The sequence below is a fragment of the Biomphalaria glabrata genome, chromosome 6, assembly GCF_947242115.1.
Source record: "Biomphalaria glabrata chromosome 6, xgBioGlab47.1, whole genome shotgun sequence".
Taxonomy (NCBI): domain Eukaryota; kingdom Metazoa; phylum Mollusca; class Gastropoda; family Planorbidae; genus Biomphalaria; species Biomphalaria glabrata.
Window position 1 is genome coordinate 24,223,145 of NC_074716.1, and position 19,046 is coordinate 24,242,190.

A 19,046-nucleotide genomic window follows, 5' to 3' on the forward strand; every position below is an offset into this window, starting at 1 on the left:
ATAAAATCTGGCATAATGAAATATTTTTTCTCCTAAGCAACAAACTAGCTATAAAAAAAGTTATTCCAACATACTAGAGATAATTTACTTTAGTTTAAATACTTGGTATAATTTAGTTTAGTTCAAATGCTTGGTATAATTTAGTTTAGTTCAAATGCTTGGTATAATTTAGTTTAGTTCAAATGCTTGGTATAATTTAGTTTAGTTCAAATGCTTAGTATAATTTAATTTCATCCAAATACTACATATAATTTAGAATTCAGTCCAAACAATAGGTATACAATTGTACCACATTACACAATGTTCAGGTGAATTCACCTTTTTTTCCTTCAGAGTTATTATTTTTCTGAGCTTTTCTATTGACTGGCTAGCTTTTTTTATAATCTCTAGCTACTATCTCATGTGTTATTTATTTTTAACACAGACATAATCATCATTAAAATGAGACAAAATGCTTTGTACAGATGCTTTTCCTTTTTTTGGGGCCCCAAATAGGCTTTTGCGATCATTGTAAGTTAAGTGGGTTTGATGGTTCTAGAATTAACTTCAAGTTATGTGAACTGGTTGAGTTTCCTTTCATTGAGTTGCCTCCCATTAAACAATACTTTCGTCAGCTGCACACTATGTATGACAAAGCAGTTTGTATCAACTCTTGAGTAATCTTTGACATGCAAGCTTCAATGTGCCCTATGAACCTATTATTAGTAACAAGAATAATTATAATACTCTTTATTGTCCTTTAGTAAATTTGCCTTGCACAATGATCAACTGATTCTACTTTGCCCAATGACTGCCAAGTACTAATTACAAGTTGGTATACTAAAAACTTACTCCAGGATTCTTTCTCAAGACCATCAGTTTGACTGTCAAGTACTTCACCATTTGATCACAAGATAGTATTTATAAAACTAGTTTGATAGATTGGATCATAACTTGCATCCTTATTTAAAAAACATTTTAAATTAACAGACTTTAAAATCGCTTAAGGCTACAAAAAAAAGAACAAAGGCAACAACTATTGAAGGTGTACATTTTAATTATTATAATGGTATATATAAAGAGTGGCATATCATCCTCGATGATTGCATATATCTCAACACAAAAAGCTCATAAAATCTATACATCTGCCATTAACACCAAGTGGCTCTCTACAGATGTTGTTGCTTCTAAAAAGTTAAGTAGGTAGAAATTTGACAGTGGAACACCAATTACATATCTAGAGCAAAGTGTATTAGATTTACTTATACTGGTTTCATCTATGTCTAGATCTTTTGTTTTTCTGATGTAACCTGCAGTTTTCATAAATGTAATCAAGTTGTCAAGCAAATCTAGGCCTAGATCTATAAAAAAGTAAAAAGTTAAATTCCCCTTTCAGACCATGTGGTCTAAAGTGCTAACTTATTCAAAAATAAAATGCTCATGCTATCTGAGATGCATGCCATTGGAAAACATAGGTAGTGGTGGAGCTCTTACAGCCATTGTCTCTTTTGGAATAACAACTTTTCAGAACCAATCTGAATCCAGGCCCCCATATATGGCTTAGAGAGCAAAACTGTTAACAATGACAGAAGGAACAATGGTGAGTATCTTCAGGAAGGTTCTCATTTATATAGGTTGGCTACCAACCTACAAGAAAAACTGAATAGAAACATCCTCTGCCTAGTGGCTAAACCCAAATAAGGGAAAGGCTTTGGGAGTCAATCCTGAGAAAAAAATCAGGAGCCTATGATCCTGAGGCAGCTACTAGCAAAGTACACTATGGCAGACTCTGTGAAAATACTGATCTCAAACTGTATTGGCTAACTGCCATTCGTTTGGACCCAATAGTTGCATGGAAAGGGAGGAAGTGGGTGAAAAAGTGACTACAATAGCCAATGCCTCATTTTGTCTAAAGCCCAAACTTTATTTTTTGCTCCATAAGATAAACCACAATTGTCTGACCACTAAAGGTAGCCATAGAGATAACTAGATTTAACTAACTAAACACCTGGGTTTAAACAACATGCATAAATGGTAGGGAATTTTCAAACAGTTTTTCTGCAGTCTTTTGTGTCTTTTATGACTTAGGTCATGATTTTAATTTTAATAACTAGGATGAGTGAAAATTTTAGGAATTAAAACTGCATGTAGCAAAAAAGTTTATTGTAAGAGACACTATTGACATAATAATAAAAGATCATTTGACTAACTTGCTAACCATGAAAAGAAAAGTTGAAAGAGACACTACTGTCAAGTCAATAACAGCATCTAAAGTACACTATAAAATATTCTAAATTACTTTAAAAAAAAACTACAACCCAGCCAATCATTATTAAGGGATTAAACCAACATGATGATGCAGTAATGCAAACTAAATCATTTTACTATTAGCAGGGGTTGTTTTGAACATGGTTATGATATGGGGATCCTAAGCAGAACTTAATTAATAGAATTAAAGAAATAAATTATTAACATTTAACAACAAATGTTCTAGTGTATCAATAAAAAAAGCATCAAAATAGTTGCGCCTTAAAATTTCATTTTCTCCATAAAATTTTAAAAGACATACGAAAGCTAATTTAGAATGAATTATATAATTTTACACACATATCAAGACAAACTGAAGAACTCTACCTGCCGGTAGTAACCTTGTGACCAGATAAACCTAGGGATAGACACTGCGCTGCCACTCAGGTTACTTTCTTCAAAAGGGGCCTTCGATTGAAATTTTACCTTAATTTTTTCACTAAATATTTTCAACGTTTGTTTTTCCTCTTTTAAATTAATATAAAATGTTAATTATTTTAGATTCACAACCAGCATGTCTGGTATTGTATAGTATTTTTAAAAAGTCATGAGATCATCCAGGAATACAAATAGTTGTCACTAGCGCAACATAACATACCAAGCAAAGCACAAGAAAAAAAAAGCAAAACAGAAAACTTGATTTAAAAAAATACATTTTTCTTTTCTAAGTTTTTTTCACCATCACAGAAAACGTTTTAGTGTTATATATGTGTATATATAATAACTTGAAATAAATCTTTTTCTATGCATCACTGAATGTTATATGTACAATAAAAATGTGAGCATCCAAAATGGTTTTACAAACATGTGGAATAGGAATTGAGAGAGGAGGGGGGGTTTTATAAAGAAAAATAGAGACAATAAAAATGTTGCCATTAAAAAATAATTACAACATAAAAAACAAACACCACAGAATCTGAATCACTAAAAGCAAGTGCTTTGATAATTGTTGACACATTCAAGTTTGAGAATGTATTACTGAAAAAACAAAAAACAAATAGGAAATTTAAAAGACAAGAAAAACAAAATTTTGAGCTGGGCTATTCAAAAAAATTAAATGAGGACAAATTCTAAAAAAAAAAAAAAGCCATTAAAATTTCACTAAGAACATTTAAATGTTTTCATCAAAATTAGCCTACATTTAGACACTGCCAGGAGCCAGTGATAACAAAATGAATTCCACAAAATCAAAAAAATATTTCAGAAATATGGTGGACGAAGTGATTCAAGAAACACCTTGTACTTTGTCATTGCCATACCAAATAAAATATTTGTCTTTTTGTTTTTAGGTTAAGCAAAGTCAAAATATAAGAAGAGGATTCTCTTCTTGATTATACACACAATGTATGAATATGGACATATAATATTGTTACATGGATTTACATAATTCAGAACAGCAATACATCAAGTGTTGAAACAGAAAGTGTCAGGTCAGTAATTCAGTTAACATTGGTATTCTTCTCATCCAAAAGGCATCACTCTGTGCCCATTGATAATAAAGAGTTAATGGTGGCATCTTTATTTCCCCTGTTGGCTTCCATCACAGACTTGATAACTTCATCTTCCATGTTGGGGAACATGTCTTTCACCTGGTGAATACATTAGTTCATCTAACAATTGTTGTTTACAATTTTAATAAGTTTCAAAGTAAGAATGAATAAAGAAAACTAATTTAAAATCACCAATTATACGCTTAAATGGATGTATCTGATAAAAAGCTATGTGTCTGTTATTATAAAAACCTGTTTAAAATCTTCTTCTGTATACAAAGGGCCAAGAGGTTGAGGTGGATAAGCTGGCATCTGTCCTGGCATGGGTGCCATACCAGGCATGGGTGCCATACCAGGCACAGGAGCCATACCAGGCATAACTAAAACAGAAATAAAATCATACACAATCAACACTAGGAAAACATTAGCTCATAACAGAAGAAAACAAAAACATGTTATTTGCAAGGCCTACCCAGGAAATTTAGTCTTTCAAAAGTATTTATTTTTGTTTTAAACTAGGCATATTGTTCTGTTGTTTCATGCATTTTCTTTTGTATTATAATAATTTAAAAACTTTTTGAAGAGTTACTTATTCCTATTAGACACAACTTTTAAATAAATTGGGAATTTCAGCTAGTGGGTTAAAAAGTTAATTTTGCTGAAATGTTCCAATGACCAAATTTGTGAGGTAGCGTATGGATAATATATCGAGAGCCATCTGTCTTTAAAATACCTCCCAAAAAGGTCCAGGTGGCCATTTTTGTTTTCTAGCTGCAATTCATAATAACAAAAATGTGTAGATTTTGAAAATATGAACTCTTAAAAAAAATTATTTACTCCAACAAAAACGTAGTAGGACTACAACTGTCTTTAGCAATGAAAATGAAATAATTCAGTTGATACCTGGTGCTGGTGTTGGGTAATAGACAGGCATCATCATAGGCACTGGAGTGGTGTAGGAATAACTAATGATATTGCTCTCAATTGGAGCCTGCTGAAAGTGCAATAAAACATTTAAATAAAAACAAAATACAGTTGTAGAGAATCTGTATGCATTAATGTTGTACTAAATATAATTTCATCATTTTTAAATTTATTAAATTAAATTAATATCAAATTCATAATAATACCTTTGAAATCTGTATTTTTTTTTAAAACTACAAATGTAAAGTAAAAGAATATATTCTTGACAAAGGCTGAAGTCTGTAGTAACATCAAACTCACAGACAAGGACAAAACTAAGTTGATAGAGCCTTCTTTATCATCACCCAGTCGACCACTGAGATGGAACCATTCATCGACAGTCTCACCATTCATGACGGCTTCTGGAAACCTGATGTGTGCCCAGGCTATACGATCATCCATTGTAAATGACCTCTGGTTAAAAGTAAAAATGTTTTAAAAAAATATTTTTTAGGTAGATAACAACAACATTAACAGATTTTATGTAAAAGATAAGAATTTTTCATTTGTAATGGTGCTGTTTTGTTCTTATATGATACTAAAGATAGAATGTTATACAATATATATATAATTAAATATTAAACTGACCTCATCAAATACTTCAATATACATCGAGTCAACACCTAAAGGAAGATACCTAGGAGGAAAAAAAAAAGGATTTCCATTTTTTAAAAGAAAAAAAGTTGTTAAGGGTGTACTACTTACGTTTGTAAAAATGACTGATAGGCAATAAAAAGTAAAACAAGGTCTCTTATTTGGAAACGAAAGATAATGATGATTTTTTTTAAACACAAGCTTTGAACTAAATTACTGAATCTACTGTTTCCAAATAGATAGTGTAGTTGTAATAAAGAAAATTAAAAAAACTAAAATTGTTTCATTTCAACTCTTGCAAAAAAAATAAATAAATAAATAAAATGTCCATTTCCTGAACTCTATACCCTTTCATGAATTCAAAGACAAATATCATAATTAAAAACAATATTTCTAACTACTACAAATTGAATGAAATTAATAACAAAGTCAACCTACGCTGTTACTGTTTTGTTCCATCTTGGATTTTTAGCTCCATTGTAAGCTGTTGGGGTCTCAAACACTGTGTGCCCAATACGAACTCTGCAATATGGGTCCATTTTGGTGATCCCATAATTTTTATTCAGCTTTGCCTAGAAAAAAAAATAAATAGAATTCTAAAAATGAATGAGCAAAACTTTTGACCAAGCACAAAGTAGTTCTTTAAGGATTTTCTAGCTTTAGTCCAGAGTATGAATCTTAAAAAAAAAAGAAAAAAAAAACAAAGCGTGTGATCTGTTATGCTGTCAATCAGAACCACTACACTTGCTACTAGCCAGCTAAAAGTGGAGTGTGTGTCTAGTGCCTGGTGAAACTTTTAGAAGTACTGCCACTGATGAGTGGATAAAAGGAAGTGAATGGAAGAAGAATGGGGAGAGAGGAACTTAAAGGATTATTGTATGATGAAAGCTGTACACTTCTAGTGAGAGATAGTTTCAAAATCTATCTACACTTAGTACCTGTACAACAGAAATGCTCAACCGACCAGCAAAGTTAGATGAGGACATGACATGACCAGCTTGTTGTTGTGCCTGTAATGCCCTGGCAATTCTTTCATCCTCCTGTTCTTGGGTCAGGGCAGGTCCAGTGCGGAGAAAATCAGATGGTAGTTCACCAACCATAACCTAATTTAAATTTGGAAAGCATTTTACAAAATTGTAAGTTAGTTGAACTAACAAAGCCCATACATGCCAATATAAAACTTTCACACTTTAAGGTTATTTCAAGGTTATTTTCTTCCATACTGCATCTAACCAAAGAGACTTAATTGTAATTATCTTCTCCTTTAAGTAACATATTTTATAATTTATAAAATAAGATTTTAAGAAACCAAACAATTTGCATTATATTAAATCATCAGTACAACAAAAAGTATTATAATTAACGATATGATACTAATTGTCATAGATCTTAACTCCAATATTTGCAGATACACGGTAATGCTAAAACTTGATAACCAAATATATATATATATATTAGGGGTGCGTCCGGAGCCAGATATGACAGGATAGTAAAATTTGATATTCGGCCGGAGCCGGATACCTAAGTGTCTTGTTAATAGCTTGTGTTGCTGAACATTTTACGAATCTGTTAAATATCATACATATATTTGTTGGTTTTATTATTTTTTTGCTTTTATATACCTTATTGTTTTAAATATATTAGTTGGTTTTATTTTTTTTTCCTTTTATATACCTTATTGTTTTAAACTCTGTTACTAATTGATTTATTCAAGCTTTACAGTATTTCTAAAAATCTGTATTGCATGAGTGTTTCTTTTGTGTATGTACGATGCCACCAAATGTAAAGGCTGTATGTGGGAGGGTCAATGTAAAATATGTTAGTATACATTTAACTAGTTACTAATGTAAATCTCTCATAAGTGAAGTGCAATCTGCCTTTAATAGTGGTCGGATGTATGTGTTCATTTCAGACCAACAGCCTGGTCAGATATACCTAGTGAGCCTACACATGTAGTCCTAGTGTAGTGTGTATAGCTGTTTGTGTTAACCATCAAGCATTGTTTTTTCCTTGAGCATATACATGCAATAGAGTTGGGTGTCAGTCAAAAAAGATAACATATTGGCATGGTCAGTCAAGCATATAAATAAATTATACCCGTCCATGAGTTAGAGGTCAAGGGTTGTTGTTTTTTACGCTCCAGCATATTGTTTCTTTGTTTGCTAGATCTAACTGCGGTACTATTATTCAATTTATTTTATGCAATTTTAAAATTTACTGTAAGGTTTTCTGTTATTTATTAAGTCAAAAGAATTAAACAATGAAATTAGCCTTCTTTCTATAAAGTTTTTAATACAAGGCAAAAAATACACACACGCAAACATGCACATCTTTGTTTTATTTTATTGTGCAAAGAACATACGTTAGAAATATTAAATGCAAAGAACGTATGTTAGAAACATCTTCCTTAATTATTACTTATTAATTATTTTATTCATGGTTTCAGTAACTGTTACAAAAGGGAACAATAGTAAGCCTATGGATGTCAGGTGTGTAAATGTCATCCTAGCCTGATACACAGTGGCTATGTACGCATCTTAAGTAAAAAAAAATAGAAATAACAAGGAGTTAATTGACTTTCACATATTATTAAGAATATTGTTATCAAATCAAGACACTTAACTGCAGGAGTAATATTCAAGTTAACACGTTAGAAAAATTATTTAACCGTAATATTTATTGACTGTGTAATATCCTATGTTGGCACGTTGTGTTTTTTAAAATTCTGGCTTCAAATGGTCAATGTCTATCAATAGAATGGGTATCAAGGACCAAAGAAATAAAATAAAGAGTAGGGGGTGTTAAGCTCTCCATTTAAAGATAGCCCTGATCGTGTCTTCTACAAAATAATTAGTTACTGGCTTACTGGGCTACATAATCTCGTGGTTTGTGTTCTGTGTAGCTAAAGGTCATTCGTTTAGGTGTGTGTGATCTTTAGTCCAGCTTACACACACCAAAGAAAAAAAATAAAGAGTAGGTGGTGTTAAGCTCTCCATTCAAAGATAGCCCTGGTCGTGTCGTCTACAAAATAATTAGTTACTGGCTTACTGGGCTATATAATCTCGCGGTTTGTGTTCTGTGTAGCTAAAGGTCACTCGTTTAGGTGTGTGTGATCTTTAGTCCAGCTTACTAATTGAGATTTATGTTCAAGTAACTCGGCACACTTGAAAACCGAACCATGTGATTCAGATTTTTCTCCAAATAAGCCAATTCTTTGTCCGGATACCAGTGTAGATGTTTGGCTTGAAGTCCAGCCCCCCCTCCCCCCAATTAAGATTAACTACTAAGTAAACAAACCTAGTTCCCTCGTGTGACCTCTAAAGAGTGCTTACGTCCATCGTATCTGACTTGGGGTCACCTGTCAATCAATGAACTCAATGTGATGGACTAAACAAATAAAAGGGGGAGGGAGTTGTTCATCTGGAAATATACCTAGTTTCCTTAGGTGGCTCTTGTAGTCCAGCCCCCCAATTAAGATTACTAAATAAACAAACCTAGTTCCCTCGTGTGACCTCTAGAGAGTGCTTATGTCCATTGTATCTGACTTGGAGTCACCTGTCAATCAATGAACTCAATGTGATGGACTAAACAAAGAAAAGGGGGAGGGAATTGTTAATCTGGAAATATACCTAGTCCTAGTTACCTTAGAGGTGTGGCTCTTGTAGTCCAGCCCCCCTAATAAAGATTAACTACTAAGTAAACAAACTCAGTTCCCTTGAAAGGTGTGACCTCTAGTGAGTGTCAATACGCTGACATTAAACCTACGTCCATCGTATTTAACTTGTGGGCACCTGCCTATAAAAAAAACTCAATGTGATGGACTAAACAAATAAAAGGGGGTGGGAGTTGTTCATCTCTACCTCTGGAGTTATACCCGCACAGCTAGACAGACGTCTGGTCAGCATGACGTAATCAAGGAATGTAGCATTTTAACATGTTAACTAACCTACTCAAAGGTCAAGACAAATTGAAAAAATGTGCTAGCCATTGCTGCTCTGTACGTAAAGTGCATTTATGATGTAAAGTATCATTTCTATTAAGACGCCTTGTATTTATAATAAACGTTGTTTCGTGTAAATTCATAATGTAATGGCTCTATTTTTAAGCACATTATTTTGTTTTTTAAATTAAAATATAAACATTAATACATTCTACAACAGACATTAACGGAACGAGGTCCACTTTATGCATATTAAATAGTTGTACTTTTTACAATTCTGTAGTGATATCCGGGTGGAGCCGAATATCGCCGGATAGTAAAAAATGCCGGTTATTCGACAGAAGTCGGAGCGACTATCCGGTGCACCCCTAATATATATATATTTATATATAGATCTATATTATATATTATTTTCAATTATTTATTAAAAATAGAGAAAACTTGCAGAAATCATGAAAATGATCAGTTTCTATTGATTTGTGTCTAATACTAACACAGTAACAGTCTATCACTGTCTAAGTCTAAGGTAGGATCCCAGTAAGAACTGTATTTAAATACCTTAAAAAAAGTTTTTAAGTAGTAGGCCTAATAGAAATCTAGGTTAAATTTTCTTATTTTATAATTTTTATATTCCCCAATATTCTAACCCAACAGTTACAGTCACATCATGATTACCCATATCCTACTTTGTACACTGGCAGTGTACGTTTTTCAAAAACTTATATAAAAAAAACTATTAAAGTTTTTTCTATTTTTTCTTTTGTTTTCATTTAAGAACATGTTTGTCCACATTTTGCCACTGCTGTTTGACTTTTACAATTGCGTTTTATTATTTTATTGCGCATGAAAGTGACAACATTGTCAAAAATTGAAAAAAATGAAACCAATTCGGAAAATGTAAGTAATAACACATTTATATAAATATTTTCAAATAAAACTAATTGATTTAGAAACATAAAGTATCCTAGTATTATAATTAATTAATAGATTTAAAATTTATAGCATGGTCTTTTCAAATTTTAATTTTTTGTAACGTACACTCCCAGTGTACATGGCAGGATATGCCACTGTAGGAATCAATGACTGATATATGAATCAAAATAGATCAAGACTTCATTTAGAACATAGATTTGCTTGTTTTAACCAATATTATCATATATTATTGCTATACAACATACATACCATTATAATTGCAAATTATAGAACTAATTATGATGATTATAAGGTTATTATTTGAAAACATATAAACAATAATATAATAATTCCTTTTATATATTTTCTTTCTTTTTGTTTTATTTTACTTCATGCAGTTCTCCTAGGCTATAGTATTTTAACTGACTGCTTAGAAAAATATTGGTCCCATTAGCAAATTATAATACTATTGATGTATGGTTATGTGAAAAAAAAATTATAATAATAATTATAGATATTTATAATATTTTTTAGGGTCTCAAGTAAATATTAACAGTTCACAATGTCATCATTAAGAATCAAGATGAGAACCTGATATCTAATAGTAAATAAATGAATTAGACAAAAGCATGATTGAGTTTCAGTGACATTAGAATCTTATAATTTGTTATTAGGACCTTGTGTTATGTCATAACATAATATGTTTACCTCTGAGACACCGTTATTTATTATGTATTCTTATTTTTACAATTTAGTCACAATTTAGTATAGCTAATTAGCAGAGCTAATATCACGAGGGAATTGAGTCTATAGACTTTATCAAAGCTAACAAACTTGAAAATGCCAAAATTATGACTGTGACCCAATGAAAAGAATTAGAAAAAAATGGAATTTATGATTATTACATAACTGATAAGCATATAAATATACGAATATACGAGCATATAAAGGTATGTTTGGTTCAACCGCACTTCAAATATTAAAATCTTTGCTTATGGACATGATCTTTGAATATCTCACTATTGTACATTAATTTGTTGTTGTAAAAAATATATCTGGATAGTACTGGTTAGTACCAGATAATGTTGTACATTTGATGCCTATTTTTTTACTATATTGTAATAATTTTTTAGTAAAAAAAGCATTAAAATATACTTTTTTTTTTTGCGTTAAAATGCTTAATTTGTGTGTTTTTCAATGTTATTAACTATTCTGTTTTCACTTAAAGATTGTAAAAAAAAAATATTTTTTTTATATATGTTCCTCACGGGCCACTTCCTGCTACGTACACCGCCAGTGTACATCTCACAGAATTTTCAAAAATTCTTTTTGCAGTGTCTTAGTTTGACAAGACAATAATATATTCAGGACATGACAAGGAGCACATTGGTGGTGTAGGAATCATCATGTCTAAAATAGCAGCTTCAGCGCTAATTGCTTGGAAGCCGATCAGTGACCGCATCATTACAGCTCGACTCCAAACAAAGGAAATTAAAGTCACTACCATCCAAGCTTATGCCCCTACAGAGGATGCAGAAGATACCATCAAAGATCAGTTCTATAATCAACTACAAACCACTCTTGATGAAACACCTACTCACGACCTAATTCTACTGATGGGAGATTTTAACGCCAAAATCAATCCCAACCGAACTGGCTTTGAATATGTAATGGGACCATATGGCTCTGCAGAAAACATCAGTGATAATGGCGAGCGTTTGATTTCTCTCTGCACATCCAACAGCCTTTCAATTGGAAACACATATTTTAAGCACAAACAAATACACAAAAAAACATGGCGATCACCAAATGGGGAAACCTTCAACGAGATAGATTACATTTGCATCTCCAAACGATGGAGGTCATCTCTGTTAGACGTGCGGACCCGCAGAGGAGCTGATATCGGCTCAGACCACTACCTTGTCAGTGGCAAATGTAAGCTCCGATTGAAACGCCAACCAAAACGAGCCACACGACCCCGCCCATTTAATGTAGAGAAGCTTAAAGACGGCAATACTGCAGCACAGTTCCAATTGAAACTAACGAACCGCTTTGAGGCTCTTGCAGATATATTGACCCTTGAAGAAGAGTGGGCCAACTTCAAAGATACCACTATTGGGTGCGCAGAAGAAGTTATCGGAAGGAGGCGAGGTTCATACAAGAAACGGTGGATACAAGACAGAACATGGAAATTGATAGATGAGAGGAAAGAGGCCAAACGTAGACGAGATCAGAAAAATGAAACACAGGATCGCAGCCTAGCGGAAGAAGCCTATAGGGAAGCAGATCTGAAAGTAAAGAGAAGCTGTCGGCAAGATAAACGGGACTGGATTGAGCAGAAGGGACAAGAGGCACAAGCAGCTGCAAGCAGAAATGACACAAAAACCCTCCATCGTATTGTCCGAGATCTCACTGGAGCAAAGAGTGGACATGGGGCACCAATAAAAGACAAGCAAGGCAAAACTTTGTTAACGAAAGAAGAACAGGATGCAAGATGGGTAGAGCACTTTAAAGAGACCCTTAACCAACTGTCGCCAGACATAACTTACATATTCAAGGACCCCTCTCCAGACAATGATCTCAAGGTCAAGACAGACCCAATAACTGCTGAGGAGGTTACCATGGCCATTGCAGTGCTAAAGAATAACAAAGCACCAGGACTAGACATGATATCAGCAGAAATGCTAAAATATGGGGGACAGTGCATTGTTAACAGAATGACTGATCTCTTAAATCTCTGTTGGCGAACTTCAAAAGTCCCAGAGGACTGGCAAAAGGGAGTGATTGTAAAGCTTCCAAAAAAGGGCAACTTGGCAGACTGTAACAACTGGAGGGGCATTACTCTCCTCTCTGTCCCAGGCAAAGTTTTCAGCACTGTTTTGTTGAGACGGCTTCAACAGTCTGTAGATGAAAGGCTCTGAGAAGAACAAGCAGGTTTCCGAAGAGGCAGATCATGTACAGAGCAGATTTTCGTTTTACGAAATATCATAGAACAAAGTTTTGAGTACCAACAACGGCTAACGATCAGTTTCGTGGACTTCAAAAAAGCGTTTGATAGTGTCCACCGAGAATCACTATGGAAAATAGTTAGAGAATACGGTATACCAGAAAAATTCGTCCAGATCCTACGACACCTTTACAGTCAGTCTAGTTGCTGCATTAAAACAGAAGAGGGAACAACAGAGTTTTTTACAATCGAGACAGGTGTGAGACAGGGGTGCATCTTATCTCCCTTCCTTTTCCTCCTAGCCATCGACTACATAATGAGGAGAGCAATGAACCAGACTGCCTTTGGTATTCCATGGCATGAACAACTCCGATTGACGGACTTGGACTTTGCTGATGATGTTGCACTACTCGGGGCTACAAATAAATGCATTCAAGAAATGACGGAGAGCCTAGACAGAGAGGCACCCAAAATTGGCCTCCGCATAAACTTGGATAAGACTAAAATTATGCGAGTGGGATATAAGGCAAAGGGTGTCCCCGTCAGACTTGGCGAGTCAAAGCTTGAAGAGCTGGACAAGTTCACGTACCTTGGCAGCATCATAACAAATGATGGAGATGCTTACCATGATGTAGCGTGCCGAATAGGAAAGGCAGGGAGCATTTTCCAAAGGCTGCAGCCTATTTGGACTAGCCAAGCCATTGGACTCGAGACAAAAATACACCTTCTCAACACAATCGTCATTCCAACTGCTACATATGCATGTGAGACGTGGAAGTCATCTGTCAAAATTGAGAAAAGACTAAATGTGGCTCAACAGAGATGGCTGAGACGGATTTTGGGAGTCAGTTACACAGACCGGATCTCAAACAAGGAAATCCTTTGCCGAACTGGGAGTCGAACACTTAGTGAGGTTGTGACTGAGCGTCGCATGAGGTTTGCGGGACATGTTCTACGTCAAAATGAATTACGCACACCAAGAGTTGCGATAACATGGAAGCTAAAACGAGGAAAGCGCAAACAGGGACGTCCTCGTATTACCTGGCGACATACCTTCATGGAGGACCTCAGAACAGTGGACACCAGATGGGAAGAGGCTTCAGACATTGCCAGTGACAGATCATTATGGAGACAGCTTGCCGCCCAATGCGCCGAACGGCGCGGGAGGACCTAAGTCTAAGTCTAAGTAAGTTTGACCAATAGAAATTTATATTTAATAGAAAATTTATATTTAATGCAGTAATAAAGTTTTGGGGGTTAATGGGTTAAGTCATGATTATTATTAGACTTCCAAGATTAATTAGATATATTAAAATTAAATAGACAAGATCTAATCTAGATCTAGAATAGATAAGATCTAGAACTTGAGTACAATAAAAAAATAATCTAGGAGTCTAGACGCTAGACTCTAGATCTAGAATAACCTAGATTTACATTACTATTCCTCTATGGTAAAACTTCCCATCAAAGGCCCCTAGTTTTTCAAGTCAATTATTTGGCAGCTGTCTATCCGCATGTATGATGACGTAGTGACGTGACCTTACCTGCCCACACGCGCTCTACTAGCAGAGCGCGCCCGGTCACTGGTCCCTCTCTCTCTTTCCTCTTTTAGTACGGTAAATCTTAGATCTATGTAATATAGATTTAGATTTTTTTCTACAAATTATTCTTGGAATAATATTAATGTTTAGATGGTATTTTATGTTTTTAATTTGGGAATTTTAATTAATATATTATTAATTAATTAATTATAGACTTACGTATCTTTGCTAAAAAAAATAAAATAATAAATCTAATCGTGTGTTAACTGTTTTGTTTATTTTAAATACATATTTAAATAAATTTTTTCTGCCCTCGTTTTTTTTTAGATTATGACTCTCCGATTGAATCATTTTAACAGGATAATAATAAGCAAAGCATAAGTTTTAAAAAAATAATATCTAAAGATACAATGCCATATTTTAGAAGAAAGATGTAATTTTATTTTTCTACTTTAAAAATAGCCAGTAGTGACCTTGTGACCTGATTACTGTAGCGATAGACAGCGCGGTGCTGCCACTTGTGTAACATTCTTCAAAAGGGTCCTTCGATGTAAAGTTTTACCCAGAGAGTAATAGTTATAATAGTAGACAATCTAAGAGTAGTAAGACTACTATTAGTAAGTATTAGACTAGAATCTAGATAAACTATATCTAGTCTAGATATACTATACTAGTATAACTAGATCTATAGATCTAGTATCTATAGGTCTAGCTCTATTCGGTAATAGTTTAGATACGCAGATACCTTTGCCGACCACCGTGTTGTTTGTTAACAATATTTATCTCCCTTACCTATATTGAACTTTCAATAACTTTTTTTAAAGAGAGTTTTTGTTCTTATGCTGTCAACTTATGATTTTTTAAGTGTATTTACTGAAATGAAGGTCTAAATAAAATGTTATTAATAAATTGATGAACTTGTTGTTTCTTCTTTTTTTTTTCTACTTATGAAATTATTAATTAAAAAATATGTGTTAACAATTAGATCTATAATTAATATATTAACTCACCAAGCAAAGCGAAATAATGATAAAATAAAAAAAACAAATATGCATGAATTAAATGAAATGAAACACGCATCTATATATACATGTTATGTTTAATTTTTATTTTTTTTGAACAAAATTATGCATTATGACTTAGTGATCTTTTTAGAGCAATGACAATAAATGATGTAGATCTAGTACGGGAAACTTATTACTATAAGAAATAATACTTTTATGTTTATCTGTTGATGATTAAGACTACAGTTAGATCTATACATTTCTAACGAATTTTGAGCGCTCTCTATTTTCGTAAAATCACACCACGAAGAGAAAGAATTTTATGAAGCTGACACAGATCAGTGTCCCTTTCTCTTTCGCCGTAAGGTCTTCTGAGTGGAGTCTACTGTCTACCAGAGATTTTTTGGCGTGTGTTTTATGATCAGATAGGACTAATGTCTGTGTTTATAACTCTTACCACTACATCTGGCTCCACTTCTCTTGGAGGGAGGATAGGTCGAGTGTAACTAGATCACGAACGTCTTTGTTAAACGTTACGTAGCACCTGTTAAACTATCATGTTTCACAATCTGAAATTTACTTTGCGTAGAGTGGGGAACAAAAGCCAATGTATAAAGAAACAGGTAAGAAGCATATACACTACTATTTAGATAATTTATGCATCTTTACTTTCGGAGTTCATTAAAAAAAAACAACTCCTCACCTATTACACTAAATTTGTTTAAGATGTGTAGTTGTGTGTGTGTGGGGGGGGGGTAGCGACTCCACCTACCAACCCTTCTCTTCACATGGATCCACTAGCGCCCATGTATTACATTCCGTTACGGATTCCAAATCAAGTTTTTCTCTCCCGCCGTACCGTACAGGTGGCGATTGTCTCCATTTATTCTTACGTACCTTTAAACCCTAGCTGCGCCGGCCGTCACACGCGATCTTTGTCTTTACGGCAGAACTAGGTGTGATGTAATCACCTTCCCCTGTTCGGAGCTTCGCTGCGCCGGCCGACACACGCGATCTTTGTCTTTACGGCAGAACTAGGTGTGATGTAATCACCTTCCCCTGCTCGGAGCTTCGCCGGCGCCGTGGTCATATTAGGTCATCTACTGCTAGGATCGCTGGTATGCTCATAAAGGGAGAAGGGCAAGGTACGGTGTTTTACTTGGTCAAAATTTATCCTTCTTCGCTTTCTTTGTCGGTTCGTTTCACCGACATGCAGTTCAACTGAGGTCTAGTCGGATGAGACTAAGACTGAAACGTGATGCAACATAAACCATGTCACGATCAAAACTCTCTTGGTTGTATCCTATAATGTCGGCCAGCTTGTACAGATAGTTATGTACGACAAAAACTCCCGTGGTTGGATCATATCGTGTTGGCCGGCAGTCTATAAGTAGTTACATCAAGAAGTAGTTATGTATGACAAATACACTCTGATTGTCATAGAGTCTAGTCCCCCTCCCCTATTTGGTCCACAGAAGTAGTGACATAGTATTTTTATCTTGAAGCTCTTTCATCTCATTAAAGAGATTTGATAAAGCCTTTGATTTTCATCGCCCCATCCCTATTTGGAGCCATCACAAGGTTACTAACTGTGATGCCATTGTAACATTTCCCGAATCTGTTATAAAAGCAGTTCCCTTCCACTCTTCAAGCCTATCATTACTTTCTCTACCTTGTTGTAGATATTGTTTGTTCTTATATTGTGCATTGTTTTTCATTCAATATGATTATAAGTTACCTTACAAAATAAGATAGAAGGATAAAGAACTTGTACTTATAGCTACCATATTTTTTTTTAACAGCAGCATATGGAGCTGATGAAAAAACATGGGACAAATCTGCAGAAATGCTTGCAGCTGCTACACTACTGCAAAGAGACATCTATACATTCTCACCAAACCACAACAAAACCAAATACTCATGGCTATTATTAAAACCTTTATTTCATGATGCAAACACATACATACTATCTCACACAGACAACCATATATGCTGCAACATAACACTATTGCATACAAATGGTAATCACTTTGATGTGGTTGTACCACAAGAGGCCACATGTAACCGTTTTTTTGCCAAATCCACTGCTTGGAGTATGATGATTTAGCCTAAATTTTAAAGTGTTGATTAATATTTCATCTTACAATATATTCAGATTAGATCTATTTGGCTATTTGATTTTTTTTCTTGCCTTTGTATTTTATTACATAAAAATACATAGAAATATACCCATTTTTTAAAAGATACCACATTTTTCTTTTGCATGTCATTAATTTCATCATTAAATAACAATTTTTATGTCCATTATTTTCATGTATTTAAAGACAGGGTACCGGTATCTATTTATTTAATTACTTTTATTTTGCCAATAAAAGATATTTTGTTAGGCTTAGAGTTATTTTTTTTATTTTTCTATTAATTTTTTTGTCTGTTGTTATTACTTTAACTACATGATTTTAATTTCGATTTTTAGTTATTTTTCAAAGTACAAAATATTGTTTGCATTTTAAATGAATTTTAATATTAGATCTAATAGCTGCTAGAAAGAAAGACAAAACAGCAACAGAAAAAAGTTGGCAAGTAATTCAAGGGAGATAGTCTAGTACTAAGCCTTAAAACCAAAATGGCGTATTTCCAATGACAATATATGGTAATAAGAAATAAAACTTAAAAAATATATATTTTAAAAACTATTTATCTCCGAGGAAATCAAATTACATATTTGTAATCTGCATTTTTTTCTGCATATTCTGAAAATATAAGAGAAACCTAATTTAGCGTTTCTAGTGTCGTATACTAATACCCTTTGAAGAGAGATTTTAAAATTTCAATTTGTGACAATTTGTCTGATTTGATTAGAGTCCGTGATTAGAATTAGACATATCTAGAAGAGAAATCAATGAATTTAACGAGCAACAGACTATGTTTAACAAAACCTGATTTCGTTTGCTGCCAGACAGTGCAGAGTTCTGACTGTTAACAGGACTTGACGTTACTCCGTTTGATGCAGCCATATTTGTTGATGAGTAATGAAGGTATGATTAGGTAGCAAACAAGAGCTCTTTCTGAAATTTAGAGAAGGTAAACAAAACAAACGGACTATTTTCCATTCGCCATTTCGGGTTTTGTCTTTTTAGTTTTTTTTTCAATATAGATCTACATTAGATCTAACAGTATTAAAGTACATTTAATATATATATAGATCCAAAAGATGTAAATTCTACATTATTTTAAACACTTCAATAATATTCATTGAAACTCGTATACATAAAATGATTTTTTTTCTCTTGAAATGTTGCTGCAGCACTCTTCCACATAGAATGATAGATCTAGTTATAATCTAGTTATGTCTCAAACTGAAGATAGATC

The 19,046-nt window shown here is 33.7% G+C and overlaps 1 protein-coding gene across 2 annotated transcripts; it reads right to left on the bottom strand.

The window, feature by feature from the left end:
* Window positions 1–1,016: 1,016 nt before the first annotated feature.
* On the bottom strand, window positions 1,017–18,761 carry LOC106060549 (toll-interacting protein-like). 2 transcript variants are annotated; one of them, XM_013218482.2, is made up of 8 exons: window positions 18,614–18,761; window positions 6,272–6,436; window positions 5,772–5,905; window positions 5,328–5,376; window positions 5,001–5,153; window positions 4,680–4,770; window positions 4,029–4,156; window positions 1,017–3,875 (listed from the first exon to the last, which is right to left on the bottom strand). In XM_013218482.2, the coding sequence occupies exons 1-8, from the start codon at window positions 18,689–18,691 to the stop codon at window positions 3,762–3,764; spliced, it is 912 nt and encodes a 303-aa protein (XP_013073936.2). In that variant the 5' UTR covers window positions 18,692–18,761; the 3' UTR covers window positions 1,017–3,761. The 2 variants fall into 2 exon arrangements, with proteins under 2 accessions (XP_013073936.2, XP_013073937.2); XM_013218483.2 differs by having other exon boundaries at window positions 4,680–4,767; window positions 18,614–18,742.
* Between the last annotated feature and the right edge of the window lie 285 nt (window positions 18,762–19,046).